The sequence below is a fragment of the Trichosurus vulpecula genome, chromosome 4 (genome assembly GCF_011100635.1).
Source record: "Trichosurus vulpecula isolate mTriVul1 chromosome 4, mTriVul1.pri, whole genome shotgun sequence".
In the NCBI taxonomy this organism is placed as follows: Eukaryota; Metazoa; Chordata; class Mammalia; order Diprotodontia; family Phalangeridae; genus Trichosurus; species Trichosurus vulpecula.
The window spans coordinates 78,940,847-78,961,071 of record NC_050576.1 but is presented as its reverse complement, the minus strand read 5'-3'; the positions used below and the strand labels follow the sequence as shown (position 1 = coordinate 78,961,071).

The 20,225-nt window shown below is 44.7% G+C and overlaps 1 protein-coding gene across 1 annotated transcript in view; it reads left to right on the top strand.

Annotated features, from left to right (window-relative positions):
* NCF2 (neutrophil cytosolic factor 2) overlaps positions 1-20,225 on the top strand; it is a 46,596-nt gene that overhangs the window by 17,454 nt on the left and 8,917 nt on the right. The window contains exons 4-14 of the mRNA XM_036757762.1: positions 1,613-1,721; positions 6,628-6,762; positions 7,743-7,850; positions 9,357-9,416; positions 12,657-12,700; positions 14,061-14,202; positions 14,408-14,476; positions 16,622-16,697; positions 18,188-18,213; positions 18,836-18,987; positions 19,142-19,253. Coding sequence (XP_036613657.1) covers positions 1,613-1,721; positions 6,628-6,762; positions 7,743-7,850; positions 9,357-9,416; positions 12,657-12,700; positions 14,061-14,202; positions 14,408-14,476; positions 16,622-16,697; positions 18,188-18,213; positions 18,836-18,987; positions 19,142-19,253 — 1,033 coding nt within the window. The remainder of the gene's footprint in view (positions 1-1,612; positions 1,722-6,627; positions 6,763-7,742; positions 7,851-9,356; positions 9,417-12,656; positions 12,701-14,060; positions 14,203-14,407; positions 14,477-16,621; positions 16,698-18,187; positions 18,214-18,835; positions 18,988-19,141; positions 19,254-20,225) is intronic.

Genomic DNA, 20,225 nt, shown 5'->3' with positions numbered 1-20,225 from the left:
AGCCTTGGAGCTAAATCAGGCGGTGACATTTCTTGCTTGGCAAGGAGGCTCACTCTGACTCAGCTCTTTGACTCAGAGGACTAAGAAGGAGGATGGAAACGCTAGGGGAAGGGGGCGAGGAGGGGAGAGAGCCGGCTGCCCCTTTACTTACAGTGAGAGGCGCCGCCAGGCCGCTTTTGTGTATAGGAGCCAAAGTCGGGGCTGTCAGAAAGGTGGAAGTGTTTGTGCTGACAGAGGAAGAAAGACTGACCTTGTGGTAACTCGAGACCGAAGAACAGCTTGAGGGGAACGGAAGAAGAGAGCTGTATGGGGGTGGGGTGGGGGTGTTGTATAGCATTGCCGCTCAGCTTTGGTGAATAGGCCAGTCCAGAGCCAAGAAATGGGACGGCTTCTGCCCTCTGGAGATCAGCGGGGATGACACTGACTTCCCCTTGAGTCCATGTTTGCTGGACTCAGTTCAAATATTCAATGTCGGAGGCACAGCTATGGCATAGTGGATATAAGGAAGAGGGAAGGGAATAAGCATTTATTAAGCACCCACTGTGTGCCAGGCACTGTGCTAAGGGCTTTTACAAATATTGATCTCATTTAATCCTCACAACAACCCCAGGGGGAAGGTGCTATTATTATCCCCGTATTACAGATGAGGAAACCGAGGCAAATAGAAGTTTGCCCAGGGTCAGGCAGCTACTAAGTGTCTGAGGTGACATTTGAGCTCAGGTCTTCCTGAGTCAGCCTTTGGCACATACTGGCTGCATGACCCTAGACAAGTCACTTCGCTTGTTTGTGCCGCAGGTAAACTCTCCAAGACTATAAATGTGAGGCAGGTGCTAATCTAGTTTGATAGAGGGGATTTTCACACTAGGAATTCACTTGCTGTTCAGTTGTTTGACTCTTTGTGACCTCATGTGGGGTTTTCTTGGCAAAAAATACTCGAGTGATTTGCCATGTCCTTCTCTGGTTCATTTTACAGATGAGGAAACTGAGGTAAACAGGGTTAAGTGACTTGCCCAGGGTCACACAGCTAGTAAGTGTCAGGGGCAAGATTTGAACTCAGATCTGCCTCACACCAGGCCCTGCCCTCTGTCCACTGTGCCACCTAGCTGCCCCTAGGGATTTATTACACCAATGAAATAAAAAGTTCAATTCCTCACTCCCACCCTCACCCCCAAAATGAATAGATGAGAGGAGACAGAGGTAAAACGATGTGAAAAAAAAAGATTCAGTCTCTGACCTTGAATTTAGAATCTGCTGGGGATGGAGCGTGGAATTCCAGGTTACACAAATAAGATTTTCAGGTAGAATGTGATAGAGGCCAAAGAAAGATCCAAAGTTGTTAAGGAAAATTGGAGGAGGAGGAGGGGTACGTCTGTGTGTGTGCGCGCGCGCGCGTGTGTGTGTGTGTGTGTGTGTGTGTGTGTGTGTGTGAGTGTGTGTGTGTGTGAGTGTGTGTGTCTGATTCTGTGTGTGTGAACACGTGTGTATATCTGTGTGTGTGTCTGTATGTGTGCATGTGTGTGTGCATGCGTGTGCGTGTGCTTGTGAAAAAGCACAGGGAGCATTCAGGAAAGCACAGTGCCTGAATCTGCTGACTAACCTTCTCTGCCTGCAGATATGAGTCAGCTCTTCAAGACTTGAAAGAGGCATTGACTCAGCTCCGTGGGAACCAGCTCATCGATTACAAGATCCTGGGGCTGCAGTTCAAGCTGTTTGCCTGCGAGGTAAGGACCGAAACAGAGAGCCAATAGCCACTGCTGGGACCCCTCTGGGGCTCTCCCTGTCTTCCTCAGGCGACTCCTCCTGCAATTTTCCCATAAAGAATAAAACTGGTTATCGCCACATAGGTGCCCAAGTAATCTTCCTAGGGCACAGCTCTGAACCTTGACAACTTCTTTGCTTACAAGTTTTCATTGGCTATCTGTAGCCCCTAGAAAAGAAAAACGAAAATAAAAATGAGAAACAAGACAGGTAGGGGCCACAGTGGATACAGCACTGAGCCTGCAGTCAGGAAGACCTGAGTTCAAATCCAGCCCCAGGCTTGACACAGCTAACCATTGTTGGAACCAGGATTTGAGCTCAGGTCGATGTCCTCTAGGGCAGCTAGGTGGTGGATTGGACCGAGTGCTGGCCCTGGAGTCAGGAAGAACTGAGTTTAAAACTTGCCTCAGAAATTTACTAGCTGTATGACCCTGGGGAAGTCACTTAACCCCATTTACTTCAGTTTCCTCATCTGTAAAGTGAACCGAGGAAGGAAATGGCAAACTGCTCCAGTATCTTTGCCAAGAAAACCCCAAATGGGGTCACAAAGATGAAAGAATGACCAAACAGCAAGCAACAGTAAACTCTACAGTTTGTCTAGTTTTGTTGAGATTCCTTTCCCTTCTAGGTCAGGTGTTGTTCTATAGTCACAGCCCTGAACCTCAACTCTGAATCTCCCATGTGCATAAAACACACGAGGCTGTGTGATCCTGTGGCAAGTCACTTCACCTGTCTGCCTCAGTTTCCTCAATTGTAACATGGGTTTAACAATAGCACCTACCTCCCAGGGTTGTTGTGAGAGTCAAATGTTTGTGAAGAGCTTAGAGCAGTAACTGGCACATAGTAGGTATGATATAAACTCTAGCTGTTTAAAAGAAAAATTCTTCAGCTTGGAATTTAAAGGCATTCTCAATCTGGTTCCAGCCTATTTTTCAAGACTTTTTTGCTCATTGCTCCCCTTCACTCGGCAGTCCAGCCAAACTGGGAAAAGGGAAGAGGAAGATAACAAGCTTTTATTAAGTGCCTACTATGTGCTAAGTATTAAAAAATCTTATTTGTTTTTCTCTGATTTGGGTCCTTCTTCTCCAGCCTCCACGCCCTTGCACAGGCTGTTTCTGTCCTCCCCCTCAAGCCCTTCCTCCCATGTTTTGAATGTTCTTCCTTCTCACCTCTACCCCCAACAAAATCGCTTTGTGTTTATTTTCTAAACATTTTCTATTTTCTTGATCCCGAACATGTGTTATTTCCATTTCCTCCCCGCCCACCCCCCCAAAAAATGTAAGGCCCTTGAGGTTAGAGGCTGTCTTTTGTACTTGTATCTCCAAGTCCTGGTATGTAATAGATTCATAATGGATGCTTTATTGACGAATGCAAAGTAACTCCCCTCAAATGGAAGAGTAAAGATAAATATGTTGTTCTGGACTGAAAAAGAGGTTGTAGTTGGCCAATTGGTTCCAGGGATCGAAGCCTTGTTCTCAGAATAACTCACATCTGTCCAGATGTTTCTTCACACCAGCTCTGTGAGGAAGGTAGCATGAATTGTATTGTTCACGTTTTACAAATGAGGAAATGGAGTCTCTAAGAGATCGTGGTGACTTGTCCACCAGGGTGGCACAGCCAACCACTGTTAGAGTCACAATTTGAACTCAGGCTTCCATATTCTAAGTCTAGATCTGTTGGGATTCCTTCCCCCTTCTGGGTCGGGTGTTGTTCTAAAGTCACAACCCATAACCTCAATCCTGGATTTTGAGTGTGTATCTAAACATGTTCCCTTGGTCAGAAGGATCCCCATGGATCACTTGGCATAAACCCTTTTGCCCCACTGCTCAAAGGACTCAAAGCACACGCCTTATGGACAGTTTGTCAGTAGCACTGTCCTTGTTCATGAAGAACATGACATCACAATCATGGGGAAGAGCTAAATGGTTTTGTTTCCCCGTGATCATGTGCTTCCTTCAACCCACTCATCATCATGATGCATCGATAGTTTTTATAAAAACAGTAGGTCTCGGAGAGACAGTATAATGCAATGAAAAGAACCCTGGATATGGAGTCAAAGGACCCATGTTCAAATTCTGCTCTGCTACTTGTTACCTGAGTGGTCTTGGGTAAGTTAATTAACCTCTACCTCTCTGGTCCTCAGTTTTCTCATATGTAAAATGAGAGGGGTCAGACAAGATCATCTCCAAAGTCCTTTCTGGTTCTCTCTTTATTTAGAAGAATCTCCAAGGAAAGTTTTTTCCTTTGTTTCTCAGGCATGAGAAACTGAGATTTCCCATGTCGTAGTCTAACCAGGATTAAAAATAGATCCTTCAGGGTCCTCCTGGAGCAGCCGGAGCCCCAGGGACGTGTGTTTTGGACTCGAGCTCTGCTGCTGGAGCTGGGAAGTTCACTTCACTGTTCCGTGGCTAAGGAGACTCAACTTCTTAGCTGGAATCAGCAGCTTTGTTAGGCTAAGATGGCAACAAAACAGAACTCCATGGAAGCACTATTCCACTGGGTTGGAGAGGACAACCAAATGGCATCTATGTCTTAAACCCTAAGTTCTCCTTCCACCATAGATATAAAGGCTGGTCCCAGTGATTACACTGGAGCATGTGTCAAGTCAGGAGAGGGCAGCTGCTCCCCGGAGATAGCAGAAATAGACCTTGAGAGAGAGAGCTCAGAACTTCAGCATCACAGCTCTTCCTACCCCTGCCCCTCCACCCTCAGCTCAAACTTTGCTCAGAGCTCCACCATAGCAACTGTACTGTTCCACAGGCATTTGCACAAGGCAGCCAGCCACCAGAACTGGAAACTCACCAAGTCCTGAGACCTGCCATTGATAGACAACATTGATCTTCCAGGAGCTTAAAACCCTTTACTGACTTACTTTCTTGTGCTCTCTCACCAGTCTTGTGAAGTCAAAGGGGGCAAATATCCTGATTCTTATTTATAAATCAGACAGCTGAGAGGCTAAAAGAGTGTTTGGATCAGGAATAAAACCCATGTCTTTGGATTCCAAGGCCAGTGCCTTGACTTTTACGAAGGTGGGGTGGGGGTGAAGGGTGGTGAAAGGTTGCCTTGTAAAAGAGGGATTCGACTCAGTTCGACTCTTCGGCTCCAAAGGGTGCAAGAACCAGGAGCAATGGGTTAAAGCTGCCCTTCTAGGCCAGGGGTGGGGAACTTCAGTGATTCCATGGATTCAGTGAAAGGGCCACATGTGAGGACCTAGAGGGCCACATGTGGCCTCAGGGCCGCAGGTTCCTTGCCCCTGTTCTAGGCCAATTTAGACTTGATCTTGATAAAAATGTCCTAACAATTTGAGATGTACTAAAGTAGAATGGGGGGGGGGGTTCTCCCTCCACAGAGATCTTCAAGCAGAAGCTGGACAGTCAGTTGTTGGTATGTCAACCAAGAAGTTGGTGCAGCTAGGTGGTACAGTGGATAGAGCTCCAGAACTGGAGTCGGGAAGACCTGAGTTCAAATGTGACCTCAAATACCTACTAGCTGTATGACCCTAAACAAGTCACTTAATCTGTGTTTGCCTCAGTTTCTTCCACTGTAAAATGAGGATAATAACAGCACCTACCTCCCAGGGCTGTTGTGAGGCTTAAATGAGATAATAATTGTAAAGTGCTTAGCACAGTACCTGGCACATAGGTGCTTTCTAAATGTTATTTATGATTATTGTTATGTCATAAGGGGAATTCTTTTTGGTAGCAAAAGTGTGGAAAAGTAGCCTGGAACCAGATTGTGAAAGGCTTTAAATGCTGAGCCGTATCGAATTCTAGGAATCCAGACATGAAAGGCACTACCAACTCATCTTTTGTGTGAAACTCCTCAAAAACATCCCTAGTGATCCAGCCTGTGCTTGATGAGTGAAGTGGAAGTGAAAGGGAGTTGAGGCCTGGGGTGGTGGGGGCAGGGGAGTAAGGGTGAGATGATGGAAAGGGTAAAGAGGACTAAGGCTTCCAGCCACGGGGATGATCTCAGGGTCAGGTCGCCAAATCTGAGGCAGCTGCTGCTCCCTTCTGCTAGGTTCATTTAGTTGGGGCAGAATCAGAACCTTTGAAAATCCCTGGGCTGGGCCTGGGCCTGGGCCTGGATTTGGGCTTGGGCAGCTTTCTTTCACTTTTCACTTGCCATCCCCATGAAAGGCCCAAATCAGTAGTGATGACAAGAAGTAGGGAAGACAATAGGCCAAAAGACAATGGGTCCTTCTGCAGCCAAACATACTCCCAATGTAATCAATAGAAAGGGCATGAGTGAGATCCAGAACCCAGCTGGGATCCCTATCCTTGTAGTTTTCCCAGTCTGTTGTACCTGTAGGTTTCCCAGACATTGTAAATGCAGACCTGGAGCTACTCTAGTGCCAGGATGCCAATCAGGGCCCACTGGATAGGAAAAGTCTGGAGCAATATTGGTCACTAGGAGCTTCAGCTTCCTTTCAGCATCTTTTGAATGAGACTTATCATTAAGATGATTCTTTTGCCTTCCTGCATATCAGACTTTCCTGTCCCATATCTTTGGATTAACATACCCACTAGTGATTGCATCTCTACACTCTCCTGTTCTCCTTTTGTAATTATGGCCCTGGTCTTCAAGCTGATTCTGTTCATTTCTGGATAGTGATGTTGTCCCTCCCAGGATCTGGAACAGGTGACCTCCATGATCTTGAGTGCTGTACTGAGAGGGACAAGTGACACAGTAACTCAGTCTTTCCCTCAGTGGAGGCCAAAGTTCCATAATGGGATGCACGGGATGCACTCATCCTTTTTAACAACATGGGCTACTTTCTGTTTCTAGATCTGGGCAAAATTCCCACTTCTCCACTTCCTATGTCTAAAGTACTCTCAGTCCTAATGGAGACACTTAATGGTTTTCTAGGTGTTATATAACATTGCTTTCATCCATGCCAAGAAAGAGGAATGGAAGAAAGCTGAAGAGCACTTGGCACTGGCCATGAGCATGAAGACAGAAGCTAGACACTCCAAAATTGACAAAGCTATGGAAGCTGTCTGGGTAAGGTTCCCTCTGGGCAAGGGTGGCCATGGGGTTTCCAATGAATCTTCTTTCCTACTGTGGGGGAGGTGAGGGTCAAGTAACTTTGAAGGTGGTGACCTGAGCTCCTGGGCCAGGGGATTTGTCGAATCAATTTGATTACACAAAATGTATTCAGTTTTAAAATTAAAATAAATCCTCCATTTAAGAGGTAGGGACCAGTTCTGTGATTTTACTGGCATAGGCAACTGCCTAAAAAGAAGCTCTATCTGCCAGTGAAGGTTGATACATGTTCTACAGTTTATGGACTTAGGGAATCACCTGGGGGCACTGAGATATTGCATAATTTGCCCTGGGTCACATAGCCAGTATGTGTTAGAGACAAGACTTAAACCTTGGTCTTCTTGACTGTGAGACAAGTTATCTTACAAGTCATGAAAGGATGAGGTAGAGGGAAAAATTCCAAAGTACTTCACTGTTCTCTCCAGATTTAGTAAGAAAACTTGGCTCTCTGGAAGAGCAAATCCAACTTTTATCTTTGGGGCAAGGTCTCTCTTAACAACAGTTAAATAAAATTGGTTGAGAGTGGGGAGATTTTCAGATCTGGGTGAGAAGATGAATAGGGAGAGGGAAGGCTTTGGAGCTTGAAGTAAGGCCATTTGGGTGTTGGGAGAGTGGTGGTGGTAGAAATGATAGGGATTTGACTTGATTGGGTTTAAAGATGAAATAAAAATTTTAATTGCATTTATAAGGAATTACTCTTAAACCAATGCATTTGGGGAGTGTTAGGGATCATTAAGGGGTGAAAGCAATATAAGTGCTGGGAGTAGATCTGAATGTCTCTAAGACTTGGGGATGGAGTTTGGTGTTGAATTATGCCTGGGCTCCGTCCCTGAATGAGGGTGAGGAGAACTTGTGACCTTTCTTCATGAGTGAATCACACAGCAAAGAGAAGCTCTGCCACCTGATCATGTAGGTATCATATGATTTCTGTACCCTAGAAACAGAAGCTGTATGAGCCAGTCGTGATTCCTGTGGGGAAACTGTTCAGACCTAATGAGAAGCAGGTGGCTCAGTTGGACAAGAAGGATTACTTGGGAAAGGCTACGGTAAGTGGGAACAAGGACCCTCTCATGGATTTTCTGTAGTCCAAGTCACACAGAACAAGGTGGAACCAGCTCTTGGGGAAATAGGCATTTTCCCTGTGGTCATCCTCTTGGGGTAGAGACTAAGGGATGGGATTCGTAAAGGTGTATTTATAGCCAAAGGCCTTCATCTGCAAGAAGTGAGGGCTTATAGGATCACAGAATCAGAATTACAGAGCTAGGATGCACCCTAGGACCCAGTCCCCAGGTTCTCCCAGTGTGAGCCTGGGAGAGAATCACAGAAAGGACATTGATTAGCTGGAGGAGGTCCAAAGGAGGGCAACCAGAATGGGACAGATTTAAGTCCATGCCACATGAGGACCAGCAGAAGGAATGGGGGCTCTTTAGCCTAGAGAAGACTCAAGGTAGGTATAAGAGCTATCTATACCATGTAGAATTGCTGTATTCAGTCTCAGAGGGTAAAACTAGAAGTAATGAGCACAGGTTGTAAAGAAGCAAATTTAGACAGAAGAAAGTGACGAAGGCTTTCGGCCCATTGGGTGAATCCCCTGTGATGAGCTTTTGAGAGAATATGGACAAAAGTTGCAAAGGATGGGCAGGCATCGGTGGGTTGCTGGCTGCACCATTAAATAGAATTCCCAGTTATTGAGATCATAGATTCCTTTGAGTAACTGAGTCAGAAAAAAAACCAACTTCCTAGTAATAAGTAGAATTATCCAAAAGTGGGATGAGCTGCCTCACCAGGCAGAGAGTTCCCTGTCATTCTGTTTGTCTTCAAGAACAAGCTGGATGGTTATTTGTTGAGTATATTGTAGTGGGGATTATTTTGGTGTGTTGGTTGGACTAGAAGGGACTAAGATCCCTCCAAGCTTTCGATTCTCTAAAATTCTGTAAAAATTAGTTACCTTCTGTTAAATCCCGTGGCTATTTAACCACCTAAGAGGAGGAAGAACAACCAGGGCTGTGGCTAAGTAACAACTGTGAATACTTCTCTGAAACCCCTTTAACAAGTATCCTGATGGTTTTGAGAGAATCCTTATCTCTCCAACCTTAGGGATCCAACACTCACTTAATTGGCAGTGATCAAATCTGAACACTAGAATCTTTCTAAAACCAGCCCTTTCTGCTTTTCAAATCCCTTGAAATTCAGCCAGAGTGAGCCTTTGGCCAGAAAATTTGTATTGAATAACTGGGTAGACCCAAGAACTTCTGACCTTGGCAGATTTGACTGAACCTTGTTTGCTCTGATTTAGCTCTGAGCCTCCAATCCCTGCCTGTGGAGCTTTTCTAGATACCACAAGAAAAAGTAGTGCTAAGACTCAAGGGGAATTTGTTTCTTCATCTACTGAAATATATATCTGTGAGGCCGGTGACCCAAATCCTTGCTGTGAGAACCAAATACCCAGGGAAGCCAGACATGAGGATTAATCCAGGGCAAGGAAAAAAAAGGAAAAACAACAGGAAGGCAGGGATAGTGGAATATTCATATACTCCCCTCCTCTATTTCAGGTTGTAGCATCTGTGGTGGATCAAGACAGTTTCTCAGGATTTGCCCCTCTGCAACCCCAGGTGAGGTAGCCCTTAGCGTTTTTCATTTGTTAACGTGTATATGGTTGTCCAAAATGGGGGAGATTTCTTGGCTCAAAGCTCCCATAAGATGACCTCTTGATATTTTGGGGCACTCTCTGATCTCCATCATCTTTAAATGTCACTTGACCTCCAAGGGAAGGCAGCATCTAAATTCTTAATCTAGAATCTTTCTGAAACTGGAATTTAATTTACCACTTGAGAGAATCTTGGCTTTGCTTTTCTATGTCATCTATTTCTTGCCTCCCCTAAAAGCCATTTCCTATTATCTGTTCTCTCTAGAAAATTAGCTATTGAACAAAAAAGACTTTTCCTTGGAGTCTATTTTCCCCAATCCCTTCTTCTCTGTCAGGGAGTGATTAAAGGAATCTGTTGGATATTTGGAATGCAGGAAGTTCTGGGACTTCTTGGTCTCACTCATTTACAAAACAAAGAAGACATGGTACAGACAATTTTTTTTGTTTTTAAATTAAATTTTTTCATTTAACAAAAATTTACCTTCTTTCCCTCCTACTGTCCCACTCCCCCCACCACACTATAGAAAACAAAAGAAAAATAAAACCCTTGTAATAAATGTAGTCATGAAAAACAAATTTCTGCATTGATTATATTTGTTTTAAAAAGTCTCAGTCTCTATCCTGAGTCTATCACCTCTCTGCCAGGAGGTGGATAATAGCATGTCCCACCCATGGGTCCTCCAGAGTCCTGGTTGGTCACCGTATTGATCAGAGCTCTTAAATCTTTCTAGGTTGTTTTTCTTTACAATGTTGTTTTTATTGTGTAAATTGTTCTCCTGGTTCTTGTGTGGTTGATTTAACAAGAACACTCCCAGGAGGAATAATTTCTACTCCCACTCATAGATGAAATAGAAGGGTTGATTGTGATCTGAATAGCCCAAGAGTTTGGAATGCACAACGCTGTTGTGTAGGGAAGAACCTTTATATGGGAAACAAGACAAATGAAGTGAATGTTAGGAGTAGGAAGACCCTCATTCTAAACCAGAAGAGGGGTGGCATCTGAATATATGATGATATGTAGACATACATACACATTATGATCAAGTATGTCTGTTTCTAGGGCTCAGTCCACCATGACAGCACTCCCACTCCACCAGAGGTCAAAGTAGTACTAACATGGAAAGTAGCCAAATGCCTAGAGGTCAGGAGAAGGGGAACAGGGAGGCAATGAGAGGCTTTTTAATGTTTCTTATTACAACCTGTAAATAAGGTGGAAGACAAGAAATGCCCCATGTCATAGTGGATAAAGCGTTCAACTGGAATCATGAAGACTTGGGTTCAAATCCTGACACTTGATAGCTATGTGACCATAGGTACATCCCTTAACTTCTCTGACTTCAGTTTCCTCATATTTAAAACAGGGATAATAAGAGCTGTGATACCTGCCTCTCAAATTTGCTGTCAGGATCAAAGACAACTCAATTAACTTGTTGTGCAACATAAGGCAATATGCAAACTTTAGATCAAACAAATCAACACATGTTTAAGTAAATACCTACTATGGGCTGTGAAGAGCTATGACTATTATTTTGTAAGGCCAAATGAGAATAAGGGAGGAACTCTTAAGAGGAGTAATCAGCCTCAGAGAAACAAAGCAACTCAGACAGAGGGACCATCGGGTAGTAACAAAAATGTACCTGGGTCAGGATGTCAGGTGATGTACAATGGGAAGATTGATCCTGCTTGGATTAGTCCAGGAACTGGTCATATTTAGCCTGGAGAAGAAAAAACTTGGGGGTGGGGTGTATCCTGATAGCTGTCTTCAAATATTTGGAGGGCTGTCATATGAAGGCAGCATTAGGCTTTTTCAGTTTGGTCCCAGGAGGTAGAACCAGCAGTGATGGGTGGAAACTGCAAAAAAGACAATTTAGGCTCCTTCCTGACAATGAGAGCTACCCCAAAGTGGAATGGGCCTAGACTGATGGTAGGTTCTCCCTCCTTAGATGTGCTCAAGCAGGGGCTGGATGACCACTTGCTGGGTATGTTCTAGTGGGGAACCCTTTCATATATTGTTGGACTAGATGGGAGCCAGGTTCCTTCCAACTCTGAAATCCTGTGATTCTATGACTGTTCTTTCCAAGAATTATCTTGTGTAATATTAATTAAGGTGAGACCTTTTTACTCTTTTAGAATGCTAAATTAATTAAGTGTCTGATTGAGTCTAACTAGGTGCTAAACCCCAGGCCCAAACCCTAATTACTAGGTGCTAAGCCAATGTGGGCGTGAAGCCCCCATGGCCCTAAGGGGAGTTGCTAAGACCAGAGCCAATAGTATGTGTCTAAGTTCTGGTCACTCTGATGATGGCTAAAGACTGTATAAAAAGAGTTAACAGAGTTGTTTGCTTGGGGATCTGAGCCACAGGAGGAGTGGCGCATGACTCTGGGCCAGCCACTGTTAAGAGCTCCCCAGCTCATGGACCCAGATGTTGATGCTTTTTGGTCACTGTGAATTGTGATTTTATCTGTTTCTAATGTATGTTTGTCATTTGTTTGTATTTGCTCTGAAGTTCAGGATGCTGGCTTTTCCTCCTGAACTAAGTGATGATATTTGTATGTTGAATTAAAGTAAGATTGTTAACCCCTTAAAGTTACTTTCCTCAGTAAAGCAGATCAAAAGAACCTGTGCTGGCAGCAGCTCTTGTTGCTGGTCTTGTTGGGTCTTACACCCCACAACAGCTGCTGGCTGAATTGTTGCAGCATCTTGAACATGCAGAAAGAGCATAAGCTGATGTCTTCAGCACAAAACTCCTGGGACTTTCCTGAAAAAGAGACAGAGAGTCACCAGCAAAATAACATTTCTAGGGAATTGTGCAGGTCTGTGACGACTGACTTATCTGGAAGTTGCATTTGGCTTCAGCTTGGTTCCAGCCTTGGTTAAGTCTTTACCAAGAAAAATTCACAGGAGGTGATGCTTTCCAGTATATATTCACAGTGCTGTTTCCTCCCCTAGGGAATTTCCTGATCAAGTCAGAAAATGCATTCTGTGGATTCCTGGCACTGGAAAAACACTTGCATTATCATTAGTAGTTTGCTCTCTCTTTTTCTCTCCCTCTCCTCCTTCTCTTTCTATCTAACTCACAGAATTGTTACGAGGGAAGCACTTCGGAAATTTGTATTAATGAATTTTTTTAAATCATTTTGTTCTTGTATTATTTTTTTTCCTTCCCTTTACTTATTATTATTCCTTTCTCCTTAACTCTCAATAGACAGCTGAACCTCCCCCAAGACCCAAAACACCAGAAATCTTCAAGTAAGTACTAGCACTAATATTTGAACCAAGAGAATACATCAGGTCAAAGTTCCAAAGTGGAACTTATACTGTATTGTTGGAGGGTATAGATGATAAAGCTGAGAGCAATAATAAAATCAAATGGAATTCTACTGGAGTTATCACCAGAAATTTTTGTACCTGGAGTGGAGAGAGGAGACCTTGATTGGGGTGTAAATTCTGAGGCCAGGGAAGAAACACCCTTTAAATTTCAGCACCCTAGGGGCAAAGCCCAGCTGCTCTACCCTAAGTATGACTGTGATCTTAGATCCGACTTGTTTTCAGAGTAGTTGTGGGAAAATTGGGTAGTGTTGTGGAAAAGGGAGATCTGCTGTCTTTGGTAGGATGTCTAGCACCAGTATCCAGTGGCTAGAACATTGAATGATGACATTGTCAACATTCATAGCTGAACACTAGGCAAAAACCATCTATGGCCATCACCCATCCACCACCCTCCTGGCTGAAGCATTCTTCTCAGTACCTTTAAGATGAGGTCAGCAAAGGGCCAAGCCCAGATCTGCAGAAGGGGGTGGAGAGTCTCTCCAATGACATGCAAAGAGTGGGAAGAAAGAATGCGACTCCACTTCTCCCCTTTCCTGTGTGGGTTTTAGATTGGAATTGGTATGATCCTTTCTGAAGAAAGAAATAACAGGAAGGACTTGAGACAAGAAAGCCATTCTCCTACAGGATGAGGGACAAAGTATGCCATAACTCACCCCTTAAGAATTCCCACTCAAAATGAACAAACCAACCTGGCACTACCAAGGCTAGGAGAGTTATTCGGATTTAAATAAGTAAAATGTCTACAAACAAAAAGGGCTGAGGAGAACCTAACAACAAAGGAAAGCGCCCCAAGGAGAAAATTCTGGTGCTTTGGTTAGGAAAGACAAGGAAAAGTGGAAATCCAGTGAGGGGTAAGAGTGGACCTGGAGGACTGACTGGCTCCTATGACTAACTCAGGCCTTTGTCAAAATTTAGAGGGTGCTGACAGACTTGTTCTCTATCAGCTGGTAGAAGGAACTTAGTATCCACCTAGCAAGAATAATGAGCTAAAATAGAGAACTGCCAGATGGTACTTCCCCTCTGCCCACACAAGGTGGCTGTGCCCCAAGTGCACCCCATCCTCCTCTATTTTGTCCCCTTCCATCCTTCCCCCACCCCAGGATAAGTTTTCCCAGCAAGGGTAGGATGTCTGTCTGCGTACAACAGGCTAGTGTCCTAATTCTCTCCCCTCCTACAAGGCCTTATATCCTGAAGTCCAAGGTTCCTCCACTTCCTTCCCTCAATACCTTGTCCCAGGGACCAGAGTTTCTAGTTCTGTTTCTGGTCTAACCCTCTTCAGAGCCCTGGAAGGAGAAGCACATCGGGTGCTATTTGAATTCACACCTGAGACATCAGAGGAACTTCAAGTCTTGCCAGGAAACATTGTCTTTGTCCTGAAGAAAGGAAATGATAACTGGGCCACCGTCATGTTCAATGGGAAGGTACACAGTGTGGCAGTGTTGTTTACATGGACCCTTGTCATCCAATCCCAGAGCTTTCTGAAAAGCTATATCCACTCTCCCACCCCCATCCCCCTTCATCCCAGACAAACCAAAGGGTGATTTTTCCCTGGATTTACTTCTGTTTTGTGGTATGGAGGTGTAGCCTCTGCTCTCTTTCTTTCATGTTTGCATTATTATGCTGCAGAAAGGACTTGTCCCCTGTAATTACCTGGAACCTGTTGAACTCCGGATCAATCCTCAACTTCAAAACCAGGTAAAACCACACTTGGGCCCAGAAGACTTACCCCTTGTCACTCTTCCTTCCAAAGACAGCCACATGGCAAGGAGGGAGGAGATAAATGTATGCATTGTATCTAACAGACACTCAATAAATACAGTACAGAAATTGGAGCCCTTGGTGGAATGTATCACCAAGCTTTGTCTCTGTCATTTTACTGATTCATGCCCGTACTACATAGCCAAATGGTGCTTTGGTGCCCACGTGAACGCTCACCAGGATGTGGCTTTGGATTAGTTGTCATGGATTTATAGCATGGTTATCCCTTCCCAGATTTCCCTGTGATTGTGATGGATTTTTCTCCCCCAGGACTTCAAGGATCTATGATTTCAGTGCAGATAGAATTAGCAGATGTTCTTTGTGAATTGTTGGATTAAAGAATTCATTATCTGACAGATGACCTGTAAATGAACACCTTTAATTCGACCTCATCTGGCCATATGGTCTTGTCACCAGATCTGTACTGGAAATCCTTCTAGTTTGGTTGGACCATATTGGCATGATCCCAGGTCATCTACATGCCATGAGGCATCATCAGAGTAGGATTTTGGTGATTCTTACTTGGAAAAAATGAGTAGCCTACTTCCTTTCTCATCTGTCCCCTCTCCATTTAAATCTGCCACAGAGCTGCCAAATTGATATTCCTAAAGCACAGGTTTGACCATGTTGCTCCCCTGCTCAAGAAGCTTCAGTGGCTCCCTATGGCCTCTAGGATGAAATACAAACTTGTTTGGCATTTTAAACTCTTCGCAATCGGGCTCCTGTTTACCTTTCCACGGTTACTGTACATGGCTCACCTTCATACATTCCGTGTTTCAGTCAAACTGGCTCCCTAACTTTGCACTTCCCATTCCTGGGAAGCCTCTGTTCTTCACCTCATTTCTGAGAACCTCCAGTTTCCTTAATGCCAATTCCTATATAAGCTCCTTTCTTCTCCCCTTCAGTTACAAATGAACTTATCTGCCTTCAAAAAATTAACTTTAATTACTTCAGTCCTCTTCAAAAATGAAAGACAGACAAAAAACAATTTGCTACAGTTATCCATATCGGCATTGTTTCCTCCCAATAGAATGTAAGATCTTTGAGGGAAGGGATTGTTACCCTTTTGGCTGTTTCTCCAGCACCAGGGACAGCACTTGCCACATACTAGGTGGTTAATATATGTTTGTTGTACGAAAGATACTAGAGAGAGAGATGGGGGCAGGGGAGGGGGGGGGGAGAGAGAGAGCAAGAGAGGGAGAGAGAGAGAGAGAGAGGGAGAGAGAGAGAGAGAGGGAGAGAGACAGAGAGAGAGAGGGAGAGAGAGAGAGAGAGAGAGAGAGAGAGAGAGAGAGAGAGAGAGAGAGAGAGAATCTACCTCCTAGCATTGCTTTGGAAGCCCCTATGAAAAAGTGCATTATTTTCCCCATCCTCTGAGGCAGGCCTGCTTTCCTGTTGTTCCCTGACTTCCCCTCTGGCTTGACTAGGTCTCTCAATCGTTCTGCGAATCAGCCCGACATGGATTCTGACTTTTTTAGATCATACAACAAATCTGTCTTTAGTCAATTCAATCCAACAAGCATGTATCAAGCACTTACAATGTTGAGGGTATTTGTCAGGTGCTGGGGATAGAAAGACAAAGCAAGATTCCCTGGGCCCTCAAGGCACAGACATTGCCCTAGGAACCAATTTGTCTCTGGATACTAGATTGTGAAAATGCTCTGACAAGTTGGGCACCCTCCGCGAATGCGTGGCAGTGTTTCCTTTTGCAGAGGGCTGGGCCCTCTGGTCCTGAGAATTGTGGGCATGACCCCCATGGCACAGGGGTGGAATCTGCTGCACACCAGATATCTTTGGCTGCATCTGAATTAATCTGCTCTCCCCCTTTCCTGATGCAGAGAGTAATGGGGGTGGGGTGGGTGGGGTGCATTTGGTGGAGTTTCCAGTCCTTGTCTCTACCCCACTTGAAGTTTTCTGCAGTTTAAATCTGTCCATCTCCCTTCCAAGTTTTTGTCCTCTTGCCATTCTCCCAAGTTTTCCTTGAAATCACTTCCACTTGGTCTCATTAGCCAGGAGAATCTCCAATTTCTATCACTTAGAACTCCATCTACAGAACTGACTGTCACTCACTTTCATGTCCAGGAGGGAACCTCTCCGGATTCTGACCTCCCAGCACCACCCAATTCCAGAGCTCCTGGAAAGCCCCAAGTGCTCCCAGGTTAGTGACCTTCTTGGAAAATTTGCTTCTTTCCAAGCACTAAAGGCACCAACAGCTATCAATTTCACTAAAGTTCCTGCCTGACTTTGAGCCAGCCCAGGGATCCAATGTCCCCTCTTATGGTGAGGGGGGGGGGGTTGTGTGGAAATCCCAGGGAATGTTCACACCATCCCATGAATATACAGAACCAGCATCTTCTCTTTTGGACAAAGTGGTCCCCCAACTCAAAATTACTCTATGGCAGCTGCCTTTCGTAGCTCCCTGCCAGTCCTGACAAAGAACTCTAGGTTCTACTGGTTCACAAGAACACAATGCCTGGCACATAGTGGGCATGTAAAAATACTTGCTTGCTTGATTTGCGGATGCTGAGTATCAGGAAGGTATAACCTGGCACAATAGAGAGAACATTGGGTTTGTAGTTGAGGGGAACCCTGGGATCAAAACTTGACTCTGTAATCTACTACCTGTGTGACCCTGGGCAAGGTTATCTCTCTGAGCTTTTATAAAATAAGAGGTTTGGACCAGTCATTTAGTCAAATCATTTTCAGATAGCAATCTATGATTCTATGAAATTCTTAGAGTCCCAAAGCCAGCCTGATGTTAAGTATCTGTTACCTGTAAGTTCTTTGAGAGCACAGGCTGGGTGTACTTACATATTTAGTGTAAAATCCCGGCATTTTAGAGATGAAAAGGGCCTTAATGCTTCCTGTAGGAAATGTGAGGAGCAAGCAGAATTTTCGAACTCTGAAGAGCTGGAAGTGTCTGTTAACACTCAGCAATGTGACTACGTTCCTGGACAGGGGAATAGATTTATCTATCCTCTTTGGACCACTTTGGGAAACTTTTCTAACAAAACAAAGCACGGAGGAAGAACCTTAAAAGTTATTTGGGAGAATAAGGATCCTGGATTTTAAAAGTGTCCTTAGAAATAATAGAAGCCCGTTTTACAGATGAGGATATGGCCACATAGGGAGTAAGGGGCAGAGCAGTGATTTGAACCCAGCTTTCATCCAAAGCTCTTTATGCTACACTGTAGCTCGCTAGCTAGATCCTCAAATTCTCTGGACTAAGTCAGGAGGAGATTGGAGGGAGGGCAGCTGCCAGCTGGCAAAGAAGAAATCATCTAATCCAACTCCCTCATTCCATAAATGAGGAAAGAGAGACTCTAAGGGAGGGTAAGTGACTTATCCGGACTCACACAGGTAGTTAGTGGAAGAGCAGGAGCTGAACCCACTTTCACTAACTCTCAGTCCAGTGTTCATGCTGAAGCATGTTCTCATGGTGGCTTAAGCTTCAAAAACAATTGTCTCCTACATTTACCACTGAAGGCAAAATAGAGAGGAAGTCTTTTATTGGAAATAAAGACTGCTTGCCTTCCTGAACAAATAGCCAGTACTCACTGAAGCTCTCATTGTGCATGAGATAGATGATAGCCAGGTGCAGTTCACTCACTTCTGTTTTCTTCCTATTTCTTTCCCTGCTCCATTTAGGCATGAAGCGACCAGAAGAGCAGACAGTAAGGTTTTTCCTTCTATGGTTCCATCTGGGAGGACAGGCTGGTTTGCTATGGGGACCAGTACTGGCTTTCTATAGCACAGGCGCTGAGTGGGAAGAGTAAAAAGTCAGTCCTAGCCTCCTAGGACATCAGAGCTTGAAGGGAGCTTAGGAACCATTTTAGTTTACCCCCATCATTTGTCAGAGGGAAGTGGAGCCAGGAGAGAAATGTCTTTCTCAGGGTCAAATAATGACTTAGTGTCAGACATGGAATTAGAACTCAGGCTTCTTGGTTCCCACCCAGTATTACTTACATTTCACTGACCAAATTAAGTCTTTGGATTGGGGGTTTCTCCATCCCTTTGCAAACACATTTCCCAAAGGAGTGGACTTTGGCTTCTTGGATGGTCAGTCAATAAACATTTATTAAGTATCGACTACATACCTGGTTCTATCAGAGAGAGAATTCCCACATGAGATAGGAGATTGGAGAGGAGATGAGTTCTAAGGTTCCAGAGCTACAATTCTAACACACTCGATATTTCAACCTGGACAGCACTCTGGGGAGGTCACTACTATAGCCTAAGGGGCATTGTCAAGGGATCTGCCTCTGATATTCACCCCTTGTTTTGACCTCCTCACAGGACCTAAAGCTCAGTGTCCCCACGCCGTACACCCTCAAAGTGCACTACAAGTACACAGTGGCCATGGAGATTCGCCCTGGGCTTCCCTACAGTGAGATCTTGGACATGGTGTGCAAAAAACTGGAACTGCTCCCTGAGCACACCAAGCTGAGGTGCGTCCCTGTGGGTGGATGGGCATCCAGCTGAGCTGGAGAGTGAGGGAGGGTAGGTGAGTAACCAGGCTGAGAACCAATAGTGACCAGGGTATAGATATGGCCATTTCTAGGGCCACTATGACCTTTCACTTTACTTCTGACCCCTTAATAGCTATCGGCCTGGGGATGACCAGGGCCTCATCACCCTTTCAGAGGAAAACATGAAGAACGTGTGGAACCATGTGAAGAACTATTGCCTGACTCTCTGGTGTGAATACACAGTGGTGAGTAAGCCTTTGGTTGTTTCCATCATTTTATTCACTCATCTTTCCTTCTAAGTAACTTCATCATTTTTGGTCTCTATTGCTTTCCGTTGGAAATAACCTACAAGAGCAACTTGTCTGGTGACATTTTTTTTAGACAGCTAGGTGGCTAGAATGTTGGGCCTGGAGTCAGGAAGATCTGAGTTCAAACCTAGGCTCAGACACTTACTAGCTGTGTGACTTAATTTCTGTTTGCCTCAGTTTCCTCAAATGTAAAGTGGAGATAGGGTGAGATAATATTTGTAAAGCACTTAGTGCAGTGCCCTGCCCACAGTAGGTGCTATATAAATGCTTATTCCCCTCCCCTTCCCCACTTTTGAAACTGGGTCTCCCTATCTCACCCAGGCTTGAAATGCAATGGATACTCATGAGCCAATCCCTGTGCTGATCTGCATGGGAGCTTTCCCTTGCTTTATCTAGCAGGGCTGTGTTTGTTTCTCCTTAGGCAACACAGCGTGGGGCAGCTAGGTGATGCAGTGCATGGAGTGCTGAGCTTGAAGTCAGGAAGACTCATCTTACTAAATTCAAATCTGGCCTCAGATACCTACTAGCTTTGTGACCCTGGGCAAGTCACTTAACCCTGTTTGCCTCAGTTTCCTCATCTGTAAAATGAGCTGGAGAAGGAAACGGCAAACCGCTACAGTGTCTTTGCCAAGAAAACCTCGAATGGTCATGAAGAATTGGGCACGACTGAAAAATGACTGAAAGCCAACATGGTGGCCCTCTTTTCTAAGGATTTCACCACGTTGATGGTGACCCCAACAAACTGATAGATCACCTTAACCCTTTGTAGCTCAGTGATCCCAAGTGCTTAACCAGACCACTCCTCACTTCTATTGAAATCGTAAAGTCTACTGAAAACTCAGTCTCCTTATGTCAGTCGCCACATCTGTCTTCATGTTTTACAATCGCCACCATATTTCATGGCCACAA